Source organism: Prorops nasuta, unplaced genomic scaffold (assembly GCF_024137725.1).
Source record: "Prorops nasuta isolate Cenicafe-Biocafe unplaced genomic scaffold, Cenicafe_Pnas_1.2 PNAS00061, whole genome shotgun sequence".
NCBI lineage: Eukaryota > Metazoa > Arthropoda > Insecta > Hymenoptera > Bethylidae > Prorops > Prorops nasuta.
This window is the reverse complement of record NW_027116858.1, coordinates 459,807-479,064: the sequence shown is the minus strand read 5'-3', so window position 1 is coordinate 479,064 and position 19,258 is coordinate 459,807. Positions and strand designations below refer to the sequence as shown.

The 19,258-nt window shown below is 42.7% G+C and overlaps 1 protein-coding gene across 2 annotated transcripts in view; it reads left to right on the top strand.

Annotated features, from left to right (window-relative positions):
• The window catches only part of LOC136784585 (protein prickle-like), an 85,097-nt gene that overhangs the window by 47,415 nt on the left and 18,424 nt on the right, over positions 1 to 19,258 (top strand). Inside the window, exon 1 of one of the 2 annotated variants that reach the window (XM_066745336.1) lies at positions 12,933 to 13,031. The exons of the other annotated variant lie outside the window; for it this stretch is intronic. Within the exon in view, the coding sequence (XP_066601433.1) occupies positions 12,934 to 13,031 (98 nt within the window). The 5' untranslated portion in view covers position 12,933. Of the gene's footprint in view, positions 1 to 12,932; positions 13,032 to 19,258 lie in introns of those variants that run through there. 2 annotated transcript variants of the gene reach the window in all.

Sequence of the window (19,258 nt, the reverse complement as noted above, 5' to 3'; positions counted from 1 at the left end):
GTATTCTTGCTCCTAGCTTCTTACTTAAGTGCAGAGTGGCCCTTAAGATCCAAAGTTTAAATCGAACACAGCGTCGAAATGTCATTGAACCCTATTCCTAGAAAACAAATCTCAATATAATAATCTGTGTTGAAAATCATAAGTAAAAAACATTGGACCTTGATCTTATAGGTGAAAGGACAATAATTCTCCTGCTATTGTTTCTAGGGACAATTAGAATAGTTTTTAGACAAAGGGCGAGATGGGTCGCATGCAGGGTTGCCTGAAGAAAAAAACAAAAGGGGGAGTTGGAAGAATAGTCGTAAATTTTTCGGAGGAGGTATGCGGTGGCAAAAGCGAGAAACTCGATCGAAATGGTTTGAATTCCTGTCTCGCGAGACGAACGACCGCGGCGATTCTCGAATACTGATGATCCTCGCCCTTTTCAACCCCACCCGCGCGCGCGATACTTTCTTCATTCGCTTTCGCTTCTAACTCGCAGTGGCGTCGCCACGCTACACCGCGCCACCACCAACAAACTCCCGATTTATTTCCGGAATCATTGAGAAACACCCTCCTGAGAGTTTTCCTCTTAATTCTTCAGCATTGCGGCTTTATTTGCCAACTCCAACGTTGTATATACAGGCTGTCTCACGAACGATGGCCGTGCCCCATCGGATAGGGGACAAAAATCCAAGTAAAAAATTTGTAAAAACTTTCTCGCTAGCACTTTTGGTTAAAAAGTTATTTGCAATTAAAGATTATCGATTGTAGTAGTTCCTTTCTTAAAGAGGAATATTAGCTAAGATTCTGTGAATTAGAATACTAAGAAAAACACAAAGTCAAACATCCACTTGAGACTATTGTGAAATGGTGTGTTTATGTTTTGATTGTTTTTATGGCGCTTGCACTCGAAACTGCCGATCGACCTTTAACCACTTCACAATAGTCTCAAGTGGATGTTTGGCTTTGCGTTTTTCTTAGTATTCTAATTCATAGAATCTTTCTGGCCTCGCGTAATGCGACCCCAAAACAATTTTCCTCTTTAAGAACTAAAGGAACTAAGTACTACAATCGATAATCTTTAATTGCAAATAACTTTTTAACCAAAAGTGCTAGGAAAAAAGTTTTTACAACTTTTTTACTTAGATTTTTGTCCCCTATCCGATGGTATTGCTGTCATTGCCATCGTTCATGTGACACCCTGCACTCTTCTCTACTAACTCGCCACTTTTAATTGCTTCCCATATTTAAATCTTTGAGGATTACAATCAAAGTAAAATTGTTTAAAATAAAATCAATATATATATATACACTCAACCTGTCTCGGTTTTTTGAAGAATTCAACGATTCAAAGAATTAAATCCGCGAACCCAATTTCTCAAATCCAATTTTATAAAATGAGGAATGACGTGATGGATTAAGAAACGAGAAAAATATTCTCTCCGGGTGCACAAGAAAAATTCTCGATATAAATTGATAGTTTCCTGACAGGAAGAATAAATCTTGACAGCGTTCCATTTATCAGATTTCGATAAGTATTAGGTACGCTTATACTGTACCATATATATATATATATCTATGAATGCATGCGTGCGTCCGATAAGCGAAGGAAGAATTTTCCACGAAAAGATTGTCCTCGAGTAAATGTGTTCCATGTAAATCGAAGCATATCGAATATACACACACATACGCATAAAAATCGGATATCTTTACATCGAACGAAATCGGAGATTATGAAAAAGAATAGTACGGAGCATCGTTTCGGTTTATTGCGAATCGGTGAAACGGTCGTTGGGAGGATGTTATATGAAAATCGAATGTCAGGCAAGAATTTGAATGAACGTGTCCCGAGCGACGGGCCTATCCCCAGAGTTGCGTGACCGAAATCCCGCGAGCGACGAGCTCCTTCGACTTTTTTCGGGGACGGAGAGAGAGAGAGAGTCGATTATCTTTCCCCGAGAGGGGTGACTCGTGCTGCTGCCAAGAAAATGCGTTTATTTTGGCGAACCCCCTCTGACGTTGCAACGTTTCCATCCAACCATCAGATCTTATCCTGTTAAATAGTTTACACGCTATTCACGATAGTGTGTTTAAGTGTATTTAAGAACACCCTACCCCCTCTATATTTTCTGCACACAATTATAAAATTTCTACTATAAATATAAATATTACTTGTAGCTATCGAGTGTACTGTAGCGAAAGGATCGAATCATTTGGCAGGAGGATTCCGAGACGTTCGTGACAATTGCGAGTTTCCAGATGGGCCACGCAGAGCTATATATTTATAGAGAGAGAGAGAGAGAGAGAGAGAGAGAGAGAGAGAGAGAGAGAGAGAGAGAGAGAGAGAGAGAGAGAGGGAGGGAAGGAGGAGCGATCGTCGCGCGATAAACAGCGAGATGAGGCAGCGTCTTCAGTTTTCAAGGATTTCACTTCCGGCCCGACTATTAAACCAGTATAGCATAGCCCTGCTCATGATAAAAAAAAGCCTCGGCTCATTTCCCAGCGTTTACCGGCTCGCCGTAACAACGCTCCCTCGTTACTTTTTATTTCTTCGAGCCCCATTTCGACATTTCTCCCCTCCGCCCCGCCCCGCCCCGCGCGCACCACGCGTCCTTCTTAATTCTTCCGCTTCTTCCTCACTCGGAATTCCCAATTTCAGCGATGAATTTTAATAGCGGTTCTCGCGCGGAGCCCTACGAAAAATTTTTATCCTGTGTTTTTCTCGATGCAACGCTTATTAACAAAGCTCTTAACCCTTTTCTTATGGTATATATACCTGCGATGCACGTTCGATGGAACTATAGTTGTTTAAATTTACTCATGGTTATATAATAATGCTCGAGTGCGAGACTAAACGCAGTTTTATCGTGCGTGCAGCCTTAATCAGCTGTGTATCCCATGATGCAGAAATGCTGCTGTGTAACATATATATATATATATATATATATATATATATATATATATAAGCGACTAGTGGTTTGCGACGCCTGTAATTGCTGCCATTTCGCGCAATTACCACCCTATCTACCGAGCTATCGTTATAACGCACTGATAGATATAATCGCTCGTTAAAGAATTAGTCCAATTCGCGCGCGATTATCCAGTGCGATAATTAATCGCTTGGTCGATATAATTTAAGCAGTACAGGTGTGAAATTAGCCTGCCGAAAAGTAGAATAAAGCCAAATGTGGTCATCCAGCACGGGAATTAATCTTTTAGTTAATACAAGTAGTATAACCGTGAAATTGGACCGCCGAAAAATGTGTCAAGGTCAAATATAGTGGTTGAACAACCCCGGTATCGAAACGATCTCGAGTATATTTATACGTATAGAGATGTTGGAAGATTTAATTGAAATATTTCACGAGAATTTGTCAAGGAGAGAAAAATTCCCTTTCGAGAGTCGAGGATTGGTTTCTGCAGCGATATCGAAGGATCCTATTCGACACGGTTAATAAGAAAGGGAGGCAATAAAATCGAGACGCTTTTAGCTCTCTCGGAGCTTGCAAAGTGTATCGCTCAGGTTTGTCGCGGGGGCGACATATGCGTCCTTGTGTATTGGTGCTTGTCACACATTCGCCAATGGTGCCAGCCAGGCACACTTTCGCTTCTAATGGATCGGCCCGTGTCCCAGCTGTCGTAAATTCTCCCCAAACTCTCTTTCTCTCTCGACCCACGCTTGCACCACTATATATATATATATATATATATATACGCACAGCGAGATTCTCGCGCGAGATCTTTCGAGAATATTGCACGATATAATTCTCTCTCTCTCTCTCTCTCTCTCTCTGGCAATCTCACAATACGACTACAAACTCGCAGTAATAATACGCTATTGATCACCCACGTCAAATATGGCCGGGAATATTTTAGCCGCGTGGCTCGACCTGCCAATACGACTCCGCAACAATAGAGAAACCGGTCCCGTGCAATTGCCCTCATTATCCATAATAGTCTCATCCCCTCCCACTTTATTATCACTCCTATCATCGAATCCTCTTTATATTAATTACCTATATACGAACCGTACGATATATCATTCGTATATCTTGCTCGATTTTCTACAGTCCAGAGATTTATATTTACGAGTGGTATATATATATATATATGCATGCGTATATATGATATATGTCCTGTATAATATTATCGATTAAACATACGTAACCGAAGCGTGCAACCGCTGTCAAATTCCACGAAGCTTGCAGAATGCAAATGTCGAAGCTGCGTCCACTCCACCCTGTATGACAACAGGGACGAAACGAGATACATCATGCATGGATTTCCGGTACCATCACGAAGAAAGGACCGAGAGGATCTGGTACGCTAAAAGTTTTCAGCTTCGACATATTCCTTATCGATTTTATTCGAGGTTCGTTAATTGCATTTATTACGGAGACTGACTCTTAAGTAAACCATCGAGCAATTCACGTAGCTTCTAGCGTAGATTTCGAGTGGATGAAGGCGGGAACCACGGTAATTTCCATTCGAACCGGTAGTCCCGTTTATGTCCCGAGGAGGACCCTTGTCCTTTGCAGATCCAAATAGAATTTGCGGTTTACTTCTGCGTATATATATATATATATATTCCCAGGAATGAAGCCGATATCCGTTCCGCAAGACGTTTTATTCGCAACATTTTCCTTTATTTTCAACCACGTCTCTATCAGCTTGATTGCGCTCGATTTATCCGCTCTTCCGTTCACCACTTACAGCGTACAAAACCCCACAAGATCCACAAATAGATTCGAAGAATTTTCAGACGCATTCGCATGAGAATTAGGGTGTTGGAGCTGTATATAGGGGTAGGAATGGTCCAAAGGAAATTCCACGAGAGAGAGAGAGAGAGAGAGAGAGAGAGAGAGAGAATCGTGGAAGTTTCCTGCAATCCAAGGGTTGTTAAATCCGAGCAATTGAATGACGAGCGCGCAGCGATCGCGGGTTTTGCATAAATTTCGGCGGGAAAAGGTACGAGGAGGGAAGAGCGCAGGCGCGTTCCGGTAAATCCTACCGGGCTTATCCGGCTACCGCTACTACGTCCTCTCCTCTTCAGGATGGGCGATTCCTATGCAAACGACATATCCGGTATACTGGCCTTTGGCGAGCGCTCGTAAAACCAGGCGGACCAGCGCTGCAGCACCTGGTGCCAGTGGCGCTGGCCCCAACCACCGCCTCCATCCTCATCCCATAGTCTCCCCCCACTACATCCAACCGATGCACCAGCGATTTTTAATAAACTCCCTCTTGAGAAATTCAATCCACTTCCGCTTTTATCCGCTCCACGGATTCATCCATTTGCGAAATAAATAAAAATTCCAAAACTCACTCATCGTTTCCACGGACCTTGCAATCTCATCCCGAGACTCATCCTGCAATCGCAGAAACCGAAACCGCACCGCGTGCTACATCTCTGTAAATGGAGTATTGCGGTTTTTCTTCAGGGTTCGCGCCACTCGATCGAATCTCCCGATACGCCAGACTGCAAATCGATTATTGTTTCCGGTGCGGTTCTTGAATTTCCTCACTTGCTGGAAATTTGCTAATGGACCACGATTACCTTGTACAAGTTCGTTCAATAAGAATCCCACAATGTTCTTATTTTTTAAAATCTATACCTGTCCATTATATCAAGATCCTCTTACAGGTGTGCCACGATATCGGAGACTCAACTTCCAAACGTCAGAGTCCCTCCCCTTATAATCCATCGGAAAAAAAGCTTAATCGACGTTTCTTTCGGAGCATCATCATCCAAGGGGAGGAAAATGAATTGCGTGAGCTGGATATATGAGAGCTCTGCAAAGAATCGATGCTGATGGATTGTTTGAACATTGTGGGCTTTTGTCGGATTAAAACAGAGAGGTTTTTATGTGGTACCTATATATATACCAGACACCCTTATAAACGTCGGCATTATTGGTATTCGCAGAGACTACCAGATCTCGATGATGAGCCGTTGAATGATTCTGACGCATCATCTTATTCCGGTCGGAGAAACATGTCGATACGACATAGCAACGACGTTCGCTCTATCCTTTATATATATAGGTGTACTAATCTCCTCATCGAGTTTTGCTCCCACCCCTCATCTCCTGGCTACTCTTCCTGCTGAATCCACAATTTCCAATGTGAAAAGAAAATTTGCATAATATCCGCAACGAGTCTCCCGTTCCCGTATCCTTGTCGTTGTTGATGTCGAGGATTAATTAACTTCTGTATATATATATATATATACGTATATACTGTATAGAAGTTTGCGTGATCCAATCTGTCCCTGCACCAAGAGGGCTGAATTTAACACCATATATATATAGCTAATAAAGCTGCGTGCCGCTATTTCAGGAAATCCTCCGCAATTCGATGGATGAATTGTGTGTATGAATTTTGCAAATACCACGTGTCACTGGCCTCGAGTTCAGCAAAGAGAAATTTGAACGCTTCCGGCACGCGAAACCCTTGGAGTATCAATCTTCCGAGATGAAACGTTGCTGAAGTGGAATTGGTTTCAAGGTCTGCTATATATATAGCATAAATAGCAAGGAGAAACAAACTCTTCAACTATAGCACAAAGATAAACGGTGTGTAAAATACATAGAGGCAGGTTTTAAGCAGGCCTCGACTGCGAAAATTATAAAGTTTGAAAAATTGAGTGAGAAGGAGGGTTGAGATGTGGGAGATAGGGGTGAGTTTTGGCACTTTGACGGATGCGAGCAATAAGGAGGAGTGGCTGAAGAGAGGGGATAGATTAGTCCAAGGGAGGAGGTGCTATGCTGGGAAGCTGCTGCGTCCACGTGCTTTTTCACGGAGCTGGCCGAGCCTCGGCGGAAATACTCGAGAGCTACGGGGATTTCGTGGCCCGAGCCGAGTTCGGCCTCTGCTGCGCGAGTACCGCTGGAATTCCTTTCCTCCCGACTAGCGAGTGAGACTGTGCAACTCCCAGTCGCGTGCCGCGCTTCGTTCTGTCATTGTTCCGTTTTCCATTCCGCCTCATCTTTCATCCACCAAATTTTGTTTTCTTTTTTCTTTTTTTGTAGCTTCCTAACCCCATCTGCTTCTCCCTTTCTCCTATACCTCGCGTGGTCAACGACCTTTTCTCCAATCAGTGCCAATTTTCCCTTCGACATGGATAACAGCTGAATATTTCTGCCGCGCGGTGAGTCCTCATATTGTCTTTCTCATCTTCAAGGTCATTTAACCCCTACACCGAGAAATACCAATATTATACATCGGTTCATTGATTCTGAAGAATCAACATCTCGAGGAGAATGATGGAAAAGTGTGCGATTAATTTTCCGGATAGAAGTGTATAATCCAAAAATTGAAGAAGATGAAGAGGAAGCTGAAGAAGAAGGTTCTTCGGCAACGAAACGTTGAGAGATTAATAGGGGCTGTTTCTCGTTTGAAACGAGTTTTTAAGAGTCCATTAGTGAGTCATTTCACTTAGAATATCGCGATAATGCGATCGAATCGCTCGGAAAGAAGCTCTCTTCGGGTTAGTTTTGTTACTTTCGATGGATTCTCTCACGCGATTGGACACTTCGGAAACTGGTTTGATTTAAACACGCGGCTCGATTCGCGCATTACGCCCTCGGGAAATTACACCTTCTCTCCCGGAGCTTTTCCAGACTTCTCTCTCAAGGTGTTGCGAGTGTGTAGAGTCCGATAAGAAAGAAAAAAGAATGCACCAAGAGGAGATTTATGGTTCTAACCGCTAATTACGATGATTATTCAATCCAAACTATCGGCCCGAGCAAACTCCTCTTTTATTTCCATTCCTCTCGAAACGTCGATTCGCCGGAGAGAAGAGAGTCGAGCCGAAGAATGTGAAAAATTCAGATAAATCTTGCTCTCTCTCTCTCTCTCTCTCTCTCGATGACTCCACGATCACTGTAATAATCCAACGAGACTTTGAGATTTCTATCGCACGTACGACTCTCAAAGTGAGCACTGCTGCATATATAATTAAGGGAAACTCGTTTTTTTTTTATCAAGCTTCGTTAAGACCAAAAGGATCAAAGCGATTGGGTATAAAAAGAGAAGATCGAAAAGTTGAATCGTACACAGTGTGTTGGATCTCTTTGAATCGGTGCTAGTTGTGCTCGAGTGTGGAATACACACATGCACACATGGATTAACGGGATGTTCGAGCTTAATTGGCGTGTACGTGCTAATTAATTAACGAGTGTCTCTATATACAAAGCTATAGCTTCAAAGTAGTACAAAGTTGCTTTAAACCGGCGTGAAAACTCGTACTTGAAGAGTCATTGCTGAAGACTTTCTTTGGCGAATATGGTACGCGAGTATATATCTATAGCATTGCACACAGTGTTATACTTTTTGAGAGTTTCGGAGGCTCGCGTTGGTGATTTTTAAGGAAACTGATGCAAAGGGTGCACACTGGATGGATGGATGTATGTGTGAGTGGTCCGGAAGTACTCGCCGCTAATTGGCTCTCCTTCAGAGACCGTCGACCTCGTTACGTATCATCCTCTCGAGCTTAACTTTGATTGCTAGGAGAGGGACGAGGAGGAGGTATCTCCTTGGTATATTTATATTAACTGCAGTGGTCCACGTGCATCGAGTTAATTCCACGTGGTATCATTCGACTTGTATATATTGTATAATATAGAGAGCATGGCAAAGAAGAATAACGGTATATATAGGGTAGTGTGTGGGTACTGCTATATATATATATATATATACACACAGACGTGATAGGTTGGAATGGATTTATCCGCGGATCGAGAAGAACCCCTGTCCAAGAGCTGATAAGACCTCGTTCCGGTAGCGGAACTCCAGTTGGTCGATTTGTCCGGCGAAGCTAGACAAGATCCTAATGGGAAAGTAATCCCTTTACGGGCAAGCGGCAGCGTGAGATAAAGCTTGCCCAACGGGATGCGCAAGAAAAGATCAGTTCATCGATAAGGATCCCTTTTTTCAGCTTGTCCAGCTAGAAATTCGTCCTGCGATCCTCAGGCTCGCTCGTATCACCACCTGCGACTGCTCCCCTCTTTCATTCCTATCCTCCCTTCTGTCTTTCGGAAACTCCATCAAGTTCAGAGTCAACCTGATGGTGGGACTGCTCGTACAAGGTTACATATATGTAGGAAAACAGTTAAATTACACTTTAATTAATTATACCCAAGCTCTCACTAGTTTTCTTCAGCATATCTATCACTCGACGACCTATCATCTCAGACATATGTGTGCGTGATCGAACCTGGAAGATTCGCTATATTAATAGGACGAAGGAAACATGCAATTGATAAGAAGTTTCTGAAGGACCACCATTCATCTATATACATGCGATGAAATTCCCTTGGCAATGAGTTCCACTGGCGGGACACCTGTCCGAAACGTTCCGAACGTTCCAACGCGATCAGAGGGTGACGACCCGCGGACGTTTCGCCAGTGAACCGTAGAAATTCGTCAACGTCAGACCCCATTAACACGAGACCCTCGTCTGCGGCGTCGGGACGCTAATTCCGGGCGTCGCGACGCTTGCGCGCTATACCTTGCACATGTATATATATATATATATTCCCTGATGCGGACACCCGGCCACACCATCTTCATCCCGCAAGCCCTTTCTTTAATGGATTTTAATGACCGCTACTCGACCCGTGCAACTATCCCCATATTTATTATCATCCTGGAAGGCATCCGCTCTCTTCCCGCAACTCATCGATTTCTCACCGTTTTCCCCGATCCTCGCACGACCACAACCACCGAGTCTCGTTAATCGAAAAGAATCTCCGCACTCTTTAACGGGATAATTATTCATCGATATACAACGCAATAAGGATATTTTTCTGGATTTCAGACTGCAGCACACGAAGCGTTATATCTTTCGAGGCTGAAATATATTCCTAGCTATATATATGTCTAGTATATAAACTAAAGATATCCGGGGCTGGTGCAATTAATTTTTTTACTGCCTACCATAGCCGGTCAATTTTAATAGCCCCTGGAGCACGTTTTATCGACCCCCCCCCCCCCCCCCCCCTATATTCTAATTTAATTTGCATCGAAGCGCGAGCGCCACCGTCGTCACGTGGCTCTTCGTCCGGGTCATCCGAATTTATGGGCTTTCCGGGGGAATTTAGATATTGCATCGGAAGAGACCGAGCGAATAGCCGAAATTTCTCTGAACTCCTCTCCCGAAAGGGACCCAACGTGCTCGTTGCGATGCTTGAATTACTGCGACCGCGATGGTTGGACTCGCGCTGGGTCTCCAATTTCTCTTTCGGGAGGGAGGAAGAGGGTGTTTCATCCTCTTCTTAGCCTCCGGAGCTTCGAGCGATCGGGCCCCGACGACTCGGCTATATTCTCCCCACTCTTTAGACGCTGTGTAATGGAACCTATTAAAATCTGTATTTTCCACGTCAAAACACAGCTGATGTCGAATTGTACCAATGATATATATATATACAGATTCTCAAGGTAGAACCTTCGTGAGGATTTTATCGATGCAGTTTTTTTGTTATAATTATGATATTTTCGGAAATAATTAAACTTGTTCATCCTGCTCTTGTAGAATATTGTTGTAGGAACGTTCTCCGTTTCCCGAGATGCATTCGGAGAGCGACGCGAGAGTAGATTGGCACCGGAAGCTTTAAAAATATCCGAGTGTTCGAGACGAGCGAACGAAAATAGCCAAGAGAAGGACTGTGTTTCTACCACACGGATTAAAACGCCAGGTTTTTTCTTCGAATTTCTTCATCGTTGTGTGGAATATTTTATTATCTCCTCCACTGTGCAGACTCGTGTATATACCAAAAATACGTCCCGAAGAGTATCGAAGAAAGAAACACGCGTATATTTTCGCATATCTGTAGGTAGTTTACGCGATTCCTCGTCAGAGTGGTGTTTTACACCTATTGTATATATGTGTAAGTCGCGAATGTAAATATTTGATGTGATTTTTCTTCGAAAGCTTGGCCTGGCAGTCCCCCCCCCGTGTACATTTCTTCTCCCTCTTTTCGACTATATACTCGATTGAGTCACAGCTGCGCACCTGCCACTCCACAAATCGACTTCTGCCAAGATCTCGTCCCCCTCTGGCAGAAGCAAAATTTCAAGGTCATCCATGAGCAAATAACCTGTACCGTCCATCGCTCGCAATCCAACAAAGCTTTTGCTCACCATTCAAGCTGCACACACAGGAAGGGTGAGAGAAAAACAGAATATTCCATTATTGCTCCTGACAATTCGGCAGAATTTTATGTCGAATCCAGTCGAATTTCAGACACGCGGAGAATATCGCGAGGAAATAAGGATTTCACTCCCTTGCGTGTGGATCGAAATGAGAGAGAGAGAGAGAGAGAGAGAGAGAGAGATACGCGCCACGAATCCGACACTTGGGACCGCGGAGAAAATTTCATGCGACGTACTTTCGTCGCTTATGGCGAAAACGCGAATTCGCATATGGTACACCGAGGAAACGTCCCTGCACGCGCAAAACCACCCCCTCCGATAGGGTAGCGACACAGAAGCTACCCTATCTTACGTGCCAACGTATAGAAACGTCCAACAATCGAGGGGACCAAATCTTCTCTCACCCCCACCATATCCTTACGCGTATGCACAAACATTACATTTTCTTTCCGAAAAAATTCTGCGGTTTTTTTTATTAAGAGGATACTGTGAATGTGCACGAGAAATGCAACTCTCCTGTACATGGAGGGAAGATTAAAACAAATTTTACTGCGTGCACTCAGTTGTAAAAGTAGAAAAGAATTTCTTGAAATTAATTAAATATTTTCTTTATTCTGTTCCAAGCAAATATTCGGTGGAATTAAACAAACAATTTATTTAGGAGAAAGAATATAGAGATATTTAATTAATTTTAAGATATTGTTTTTCAGGTGCATTGTAACACAGAGTATTATAATTTTTCTTAGGAATGAAGGAACACTGAAATACAACTGAAGATATATATTATAACATTTACTTCAATAATTTCTTCGTGTACTATAATCGAAAATCGAGACAAGGGTATCTCCCCGAACAAAGTGAAGAGGGTCACGTGAGCCAAACCAACATGCCTACCGCTCCCCTCTCTGTTAATCGATTTCAAATTAATTATAGTCCAAGATTTCTGCAGGATCATTTCGCACTCATTTAATTAACCAAGCAGAAACATTTTATAACGAAGCCGAAAAGAAGCAAAAGCTTGAATTGAAAATATTTTTCGAGAAAATAAATTTGTACGATTAAGAGGGGTGGGGGGGGGGGTGTATACAGAAAGGGGGTAGAAAAAAAAGCTGACATAAAGGAACGAAGAAAGTTTCGCATCGTGTGAACGGGATAGTGGTATCGTGTGGCATTGGCTGGAAGTCGTTATTAGTCATAGTTGGTGGTGTAGAGGAAGGGCACCCCTTCGCGTGGACGAGGACGTATCGAATGTGCGTCGTCCCCGACTAGGCAGGCAGCACACGGCTCTGGCGCTCTGCGTGGACGAGGGCCCCCGGCCCCCTCCCTGCCCCATCCAATGGGGAGAAGAAACCCCCTTATTTTGTTCACGCTAGTATTTCGTCTACCGCGTACCCAGCAACTTGCAGCAACGCGCCTCTTACAAAGAAATTCACGCGAAAACAAAGAAAACTCTCCTCGAAATCATCCGGGACGAAGACAATGCTGCCGTGCGTTACTTCTTCGATGCCCAATTCGCTTGTGATCGTAAAGAGGATTATTGTTAAAGGAAAATTATTCAGGTTTTTTCCTCCACTGTGAAAAGTGAATTTTTTCAAAGTCACTAGGATAGTTCCGAAGTGTCGTGTTCCGATGCGAGATTCTCGATAAAAGAGTGAAATAGTTTGTGGGAGGTGAGGGGGGGGGGGGTGGAGAGGTTTGTGTCTGGACGCTCGACGCCGATCATGGAGAGCGTCGCCGCGTTTCATTCACTCTACGGTCGATTCCAACGAAAGCGTAGGCGAGGCATCAGCAAGAAACATGCGTCCAATCCCGTACACACGATATTTCCCAGACAGACAACTACGATGGCAAATGATCAATGTGGAGAGGTCACGAATCGGATTCGCCAAAATCAGGTAAAAAATGTGATGGTTGCTAATTCCCAAAATCCAATTTACACAATATATATACTACACGTCTACAAATTACACGATATGGAATCATTCTTCAGCCCCGATCAGCCTCGGGCACTTTCTAATTCGATATAAACCGTTATTGTGGCGCGATAACAAGGACTCGCCCCACTTTACGGCTTATCGCACCAGTTTTATTACTCCAACGTTAAAAGTTTATCATTTAAAAAACACCAAGACTCGTTATACGCAACGGTTTATATTTTATCATGTATATAAAAGCCTATGTTAAAGGATCGGTCGTTCTGATTTCTCAGGGCTCGAGCTAATTTTCAGCTTTTACGCTAAGCGTGGTAACTGGATCGTGCGAAACTTAAGGGAGACACGCTATACATAGTGGAATGTGGCAATGGCTGTCTGGCCCTGTAAACGCTCCGAGTTAAGGACGGATAGACCCGGTCCGCGTGTAACGGCCAAATCCCTAAATCAGGATTAACGACGCTAGGTGCCTCGAGGTAATCCTTCGGCGTGCAGCCTAACGTGCCATTGGCGCAAATTCCGCTCTTGAGATTCTATCTGGCCCGCGACAAGAGTAATGTCTATTCTGTGTTTCTCCTGCGACGCGACGCGACGCGACGCGACGCACACCTTATTTCTGCCTCGCGTATATTCTATTATGTACGTTTAATCATTCTTGTCGCCCCTGACACTTTTCTCTTATTCATTTATATATATGTATGTATTTTGATATCTTCTTTTTAACAAAGGTAATGGCTCCATCTCTTTGCTCTTCTAACCCAACAAGCTCTCTTATATTTGTCTATCGAACATTGCTAGTTGTGCGATGGCGACAAAAATTACGCGAGATTGTTAAATAAACATCTATAGGTATATATAAAGGCATCGAACGTTGTATATATATATAGGTAGAATATTTCCATGGCGGATTAGGTATTATGTATACATAAGCGTAACGCGGAGCTTAGCAATTTTTCTTGTTCTTTTTCGAGGTGCTTGGTTGGAATAAAGCAGAGGGAAGAAAAGTAGGATGAGAGGAAGAGATGGAAGGGGATTGGGGCGGGGCGGGGGTGATTCCCGAAGGATGAGCGATCCAGGGATTCTCCCCCTATCTCTCGCGCCGAGCTCTTTGGTATTCAACCGATAGAGTTCCATCGAAACTTGAGCGGCCCCGGGCAAAAGTTTGATACCCTGCGCAAGAACCGAGCGTCTTATTGGATCTATGCCCGCGTTAAGCCGGCTCCTTCGTTACCGGATAAGAAGAACGGAAGATGCCGAAGACCACCCTGCAGAGACGACGCGTATAACCACGTGCTACGACCTCCTCCAACTTGTCCGACGTAATTTCGATAATGGCCGCGCAAAAGAGAACTCGACATCCGAGATTTAACAATTTTTCCTCTCTTCGTCTTATATATCCACCTTGAAGAAGGGACGCGGTCTTGGGTATAATAGTGGCTTTCTCCGCGATATAATTGATTTCTCGAAAGGACGTAGGAGCTTCGGGAGAACCGGCGGTTTCTAATTAGCCGAACGATCATCTTCTCTCTCTCTCTCTCTCTCTTTCTACTGACATATATATATATATATATAGTTATGATCAGCAATGATAGCGACGAGGCAGCTATAGAAACGAGGAGAGAAAAAACAGATGTGGCATTAAAAGGGCGAGCGGACTCCGTGTCATTACACGGGTAGCATTAGGATGTAGGGGGGAGGGTTCTTCGAACGAAACAAGTCTTCAGCACGTATTATGTGCAGCGAGCTCGCTAAAATAACCTACACACACACACACACACACACACCTCTTCAGGGTCCGAGTCTTAAGGAGATTGCAATTATTTATCTCGTAGCTTTTTTCCTATACTCTTTATTTACGTTGGTTCTAGAGGGGGGGGGGGGTGGGAATTGAATGTTGAAGGGGATGATGAAGAATATCCATTCGTGTATATATCGGAAGAATTTTGTTAAACATCTGGAGAGATTTAGTTTTCCTTGGCAATTGATGACGGCGCAGGGTCCCCTTCGTCTTGCTGATTATGAGGGACATTAGGAGTTGGAGCGAGCGAGCGACCTGGTGTGTGTACGTGTGTTTCGCTAGAGGAACAAGGAGACTCGGGTGAGCCTAGGGCGTCGCGACGGAGGCGTCTCGGGGCTGGTTGCGCCTTATGGCCAACGTGCTCGCTATAATAAAACTATTTCTGGTGTCCGTGCGTGCAAGGATCTCGCAGGATATAAATGCCAGGGGGTGTTTTCCTCGGACCTTGGCCGGCCGTAGATTCAATCACGACCCTCCTATACCGAGCTAACTCGCACCTCGAATACCAAACACCCACCCTCCTCTTCCACCCAGCTTTCTTCAGCTTCATCCACCCCCCTTCCTCCCTCCCCTACCAACCCCTAGCCAGGCAGAATCGTGACGTGAATCGACTTTGCGTCTATCGAGAATTTGCTCCTGCAACGCGACTCGCTTGCTTTTACTTTTATACTCTCTTCGCTCTTATATGTATAGGAGAAAAAAGAGAGAGAGAGAGTCCTGGTGTCGCAAAAGGGCCAACCTGCACCCACACCCACCCATCCCATAAATCACCAGGAAATGGCTCAGTTAAACGAATCGATCGCCTAAACGCTTTACTGCCTTTCTTTATTTCCTACAGATATTTATCTCTAACGTTGAGAAAAAAACAATGAGAGTAAAGAAACTTGTCTATATAGATATACAACGAAGCATGAAATATTCGGTGCAGCACCCTATATATATATAAAATCCGAGGTTGAAACTCTTTGGACGTAACGCTGGTTCTGCTGGAAAATCCATCGCTGACGATGCAAGAAAATGATGGCACGCATATATATATATATATAGAAGAGGGAAAAGTAATAATAAGTCGTTCCGGAAAGAAGATGGACTATCTATTGGATATGGGATGGAGGGGAAAAGGTCGCCTGGAAATACATATTTTTCCCTTTGGAAGGTGGAGATTTTCCAGACTGGAACGGGGTCGCCATATTGAATATCGAATCTCCCGTAAGTCGTCGAGCGATAATGCAATATGCCTACGTCAGTAGAGGCTATGAAACTCTCTATTAAATCTGGATTTTCCTCGACCCTGCACCTACCACCATTTCCATCCATCATTATTCTTCCTCGGACGCAAAGATTCTCGTGTACCTCCTCGCTGGAGAACTCTCTCTAGATGCTATTTACAACAAGAGAGTAGCTAGTAACTTGGCATTTTCTAGCGAATAAGCCCCTACTTATTTCGGCTTATATCAACCCCTCCCCTACCCCCTCTATCATGGAAAAGCAAGGATAATTACGAGGCTGAGAATGCTCCGGTGCTTTATTTACAACGCTCATTTCACCAGGTTTATTAAGGCTGTGCGCGTTAAGCTGGATTATTGTAGAAATACGCGTCTTTGTCGCAGGCTAATCGAGATATTACGATTTTACAGTCTTAAATGTGAGATAAAGATAATGCGAATAAAAATCTATATATGCACTGTTTAATGCTATTATTACATATAAGTTATATGCTGTGCTCGTAAACATGTAATGTTATACATTGGTCAGTATGTATATACAAACGAGAGTATAGAGCAAACAGCTGGTTGGATGCAATTTTAGATAAGTTCACCCAATTAAAATTAACAGCATCGTAAAGCCACGAAATTTATTAACACATCCGCCATGTGGTTTTATGCAGGGCTTTTCATCCAATGCGAAACAATGCCTTATTGTATTAATGGAGCACTGCAGTGGTTTACATTATTTCGTCTATCAATACCTATATACATATTATATTATATGCGGTATAATTAGAGTACAGCTAGTTTGTGATAATTTTTTTTTTTCTTGATCTCTTACGAATCTGAGTGATCTTGTATATCTCGTACATGGATATACTTATATATGTCAGATTATATAGTCAAATTTAATTTATTCGAAACAATAAAGATATGAATATTTTTCGAGGTACGTTCCTACCTCTAGATCCATTGCTTTTTGCAAAATCAGGGGCACCTCGCGAAGGCTATTGCAATGGTCTTGAACGGAACAGAGGCTATGTTTCTTCCTTTTTGCTTTATTCTTTTTAAATATACAAATTATTTGTATATTTAAAAAGATGAATAAAGCAAAAAGGAACAAAGCTCGTTGCGCGTAATTCCGTTCCTGAGCATGTTTGCTCTTACCCCCGGGAAGGGATGGGAAGGGTAAGAAAATGTGGGAATAAAGGAACCTGAAAAAGAAAACCTGCCTATCACCGAAAGCTATAACGCCTACCTAGTACGCAAAGCTAAAAAGCCTACCTATATCGGAAAGCTACACCTGAAAAAAAAAGTACAATACACACGCACGCAAAATATATTAACGCAATTGATGAACCTGAAAAAGAAAGCCTGCCTAACACCGAAAGCTATAATGCCTACCTAAAACGCAAAACTAGGGGGCCTACCTAATCGGAAATCTAAACCTGAAAACACAAGAAAAAATGAAAAAAATGGTTTTAACCGAAGAAGGACCGATTGGAATCTATCGGTAGGTTCTCTCGGTCATTCTTAGGTTAAATAAGCAAAATCCACAGTTTTACCCGTGGGACTCACTCATTCGGCGAAATTCCAACGATGATCCATCTGCTCAGCAGGCTGCAGGATATGATGACGAAGGCACTCGCGATAAATTAATACGGCGCGACGCGACGCGACGCGACGCGACGCGACGCGACGCGACGCAACGCGGATTTTTTATATTTCACTGCACGACGCGGAAGATTAAAAATTATACTGCGTAAATCGAAGCTAAAAAATTGCACTATACGACGCGAAACTTTAATAACTTCACTTCGATAAACGGGTTTAAAATTTCACTTCGCGACGCGGACGTTCGATTCGCGCACTTACACCTCAAAGTGAGGTCGCCCACTGTAACATAAACAAACGAAATTCCATGTTATTCAATTTTAATCTTTTTGATTATATATTTTGAAGTCTGTTTTGGCTTTAAATGAAAAATAATGTTACTTACAGGCTATGAGAGTCCTTGAGGCTGTTGCCCTTGGCCGCTGCATGCTCCAAAACATTGCACATCACTCGCGCCGCGCACTCTACTCTTTATTTACGAATTTTTTCCGATATTCAGACGAATTCCTACGTGCGTAAATACTTTTATTTAAATCACACCATGCATTTCATTGTTATATCAATTTAATTAAACCTGCACTGCGAAAAATCTCCTCATTCAATGAACAATTCTTTTGTTATAACAATGGATAAATTTCGTTGATATAACAAATAAAATCATTCGTGTAATAACGAATAGTTCATTACGTACTAAACTATTCGTTAAAAGAATGAATCTATCTGTCGCATTAATTCATTTTATTTATTGTTATAAGAAAAATTTTGTATATTGGTTTAGAAATTTTTTCCGTGGGGTAAAATTAAACGAATATAATAATTAAACTCCACTTGTGTGATTAAAACGAAGTATTGAATTATTTTTAATCGCGATTAATTAATGGGTTGTCGGCGTAACGACGAAAAAAAAAACCGGCGCGCGCGATTCACCGACAATAAGCACCACGTGCAGAATCGGAAACTGAACTGTCACTTTTGACGAGCAACGTGCTCATCCAGAAGTGGCGTAATCCAATCTGATTGGTTGGATCTTTGTCTGGCCAATCAGGTGCGATTACTGATTGATAATCTGCATTTTTATAACCAATCAGCGATCAGCATTCTAAATTCAGCAAAGAATTCGATCATCATTAAGCATGTTTAGACAGTTTAGCACTATGATAGCGCTGCTTAAAATTAAGACCCGCCATGATTAGTCGAATTATCGAATTGACCAATCATAACATAGCCTTAAGGTATTTGCTTTGCTAATAAAAGTATTTTTCCAAGGGACACTTTCGCCCCAATAATCTATATACATTTCACGTTACATGATATATACTACTTTTAAACAAAAGTTTAATCATATAAATAATATATATGTATGAAAGCGATATAACACGTAGAATGGGGAGACACTAGAATTATAAAAAAAAGGAGTCATCGTTTTATTAATGAACATCGATCAGATTAGGAGAATAAAAATTTAACGTTTGGAAGAACGTGAGAGCATCGCGGACATAAAATTAATTTGATTAGAAAAATCACTTTGGCGGGATTATCGATGAGATGGGAAGGAAGTGTAGAGAGGCGAG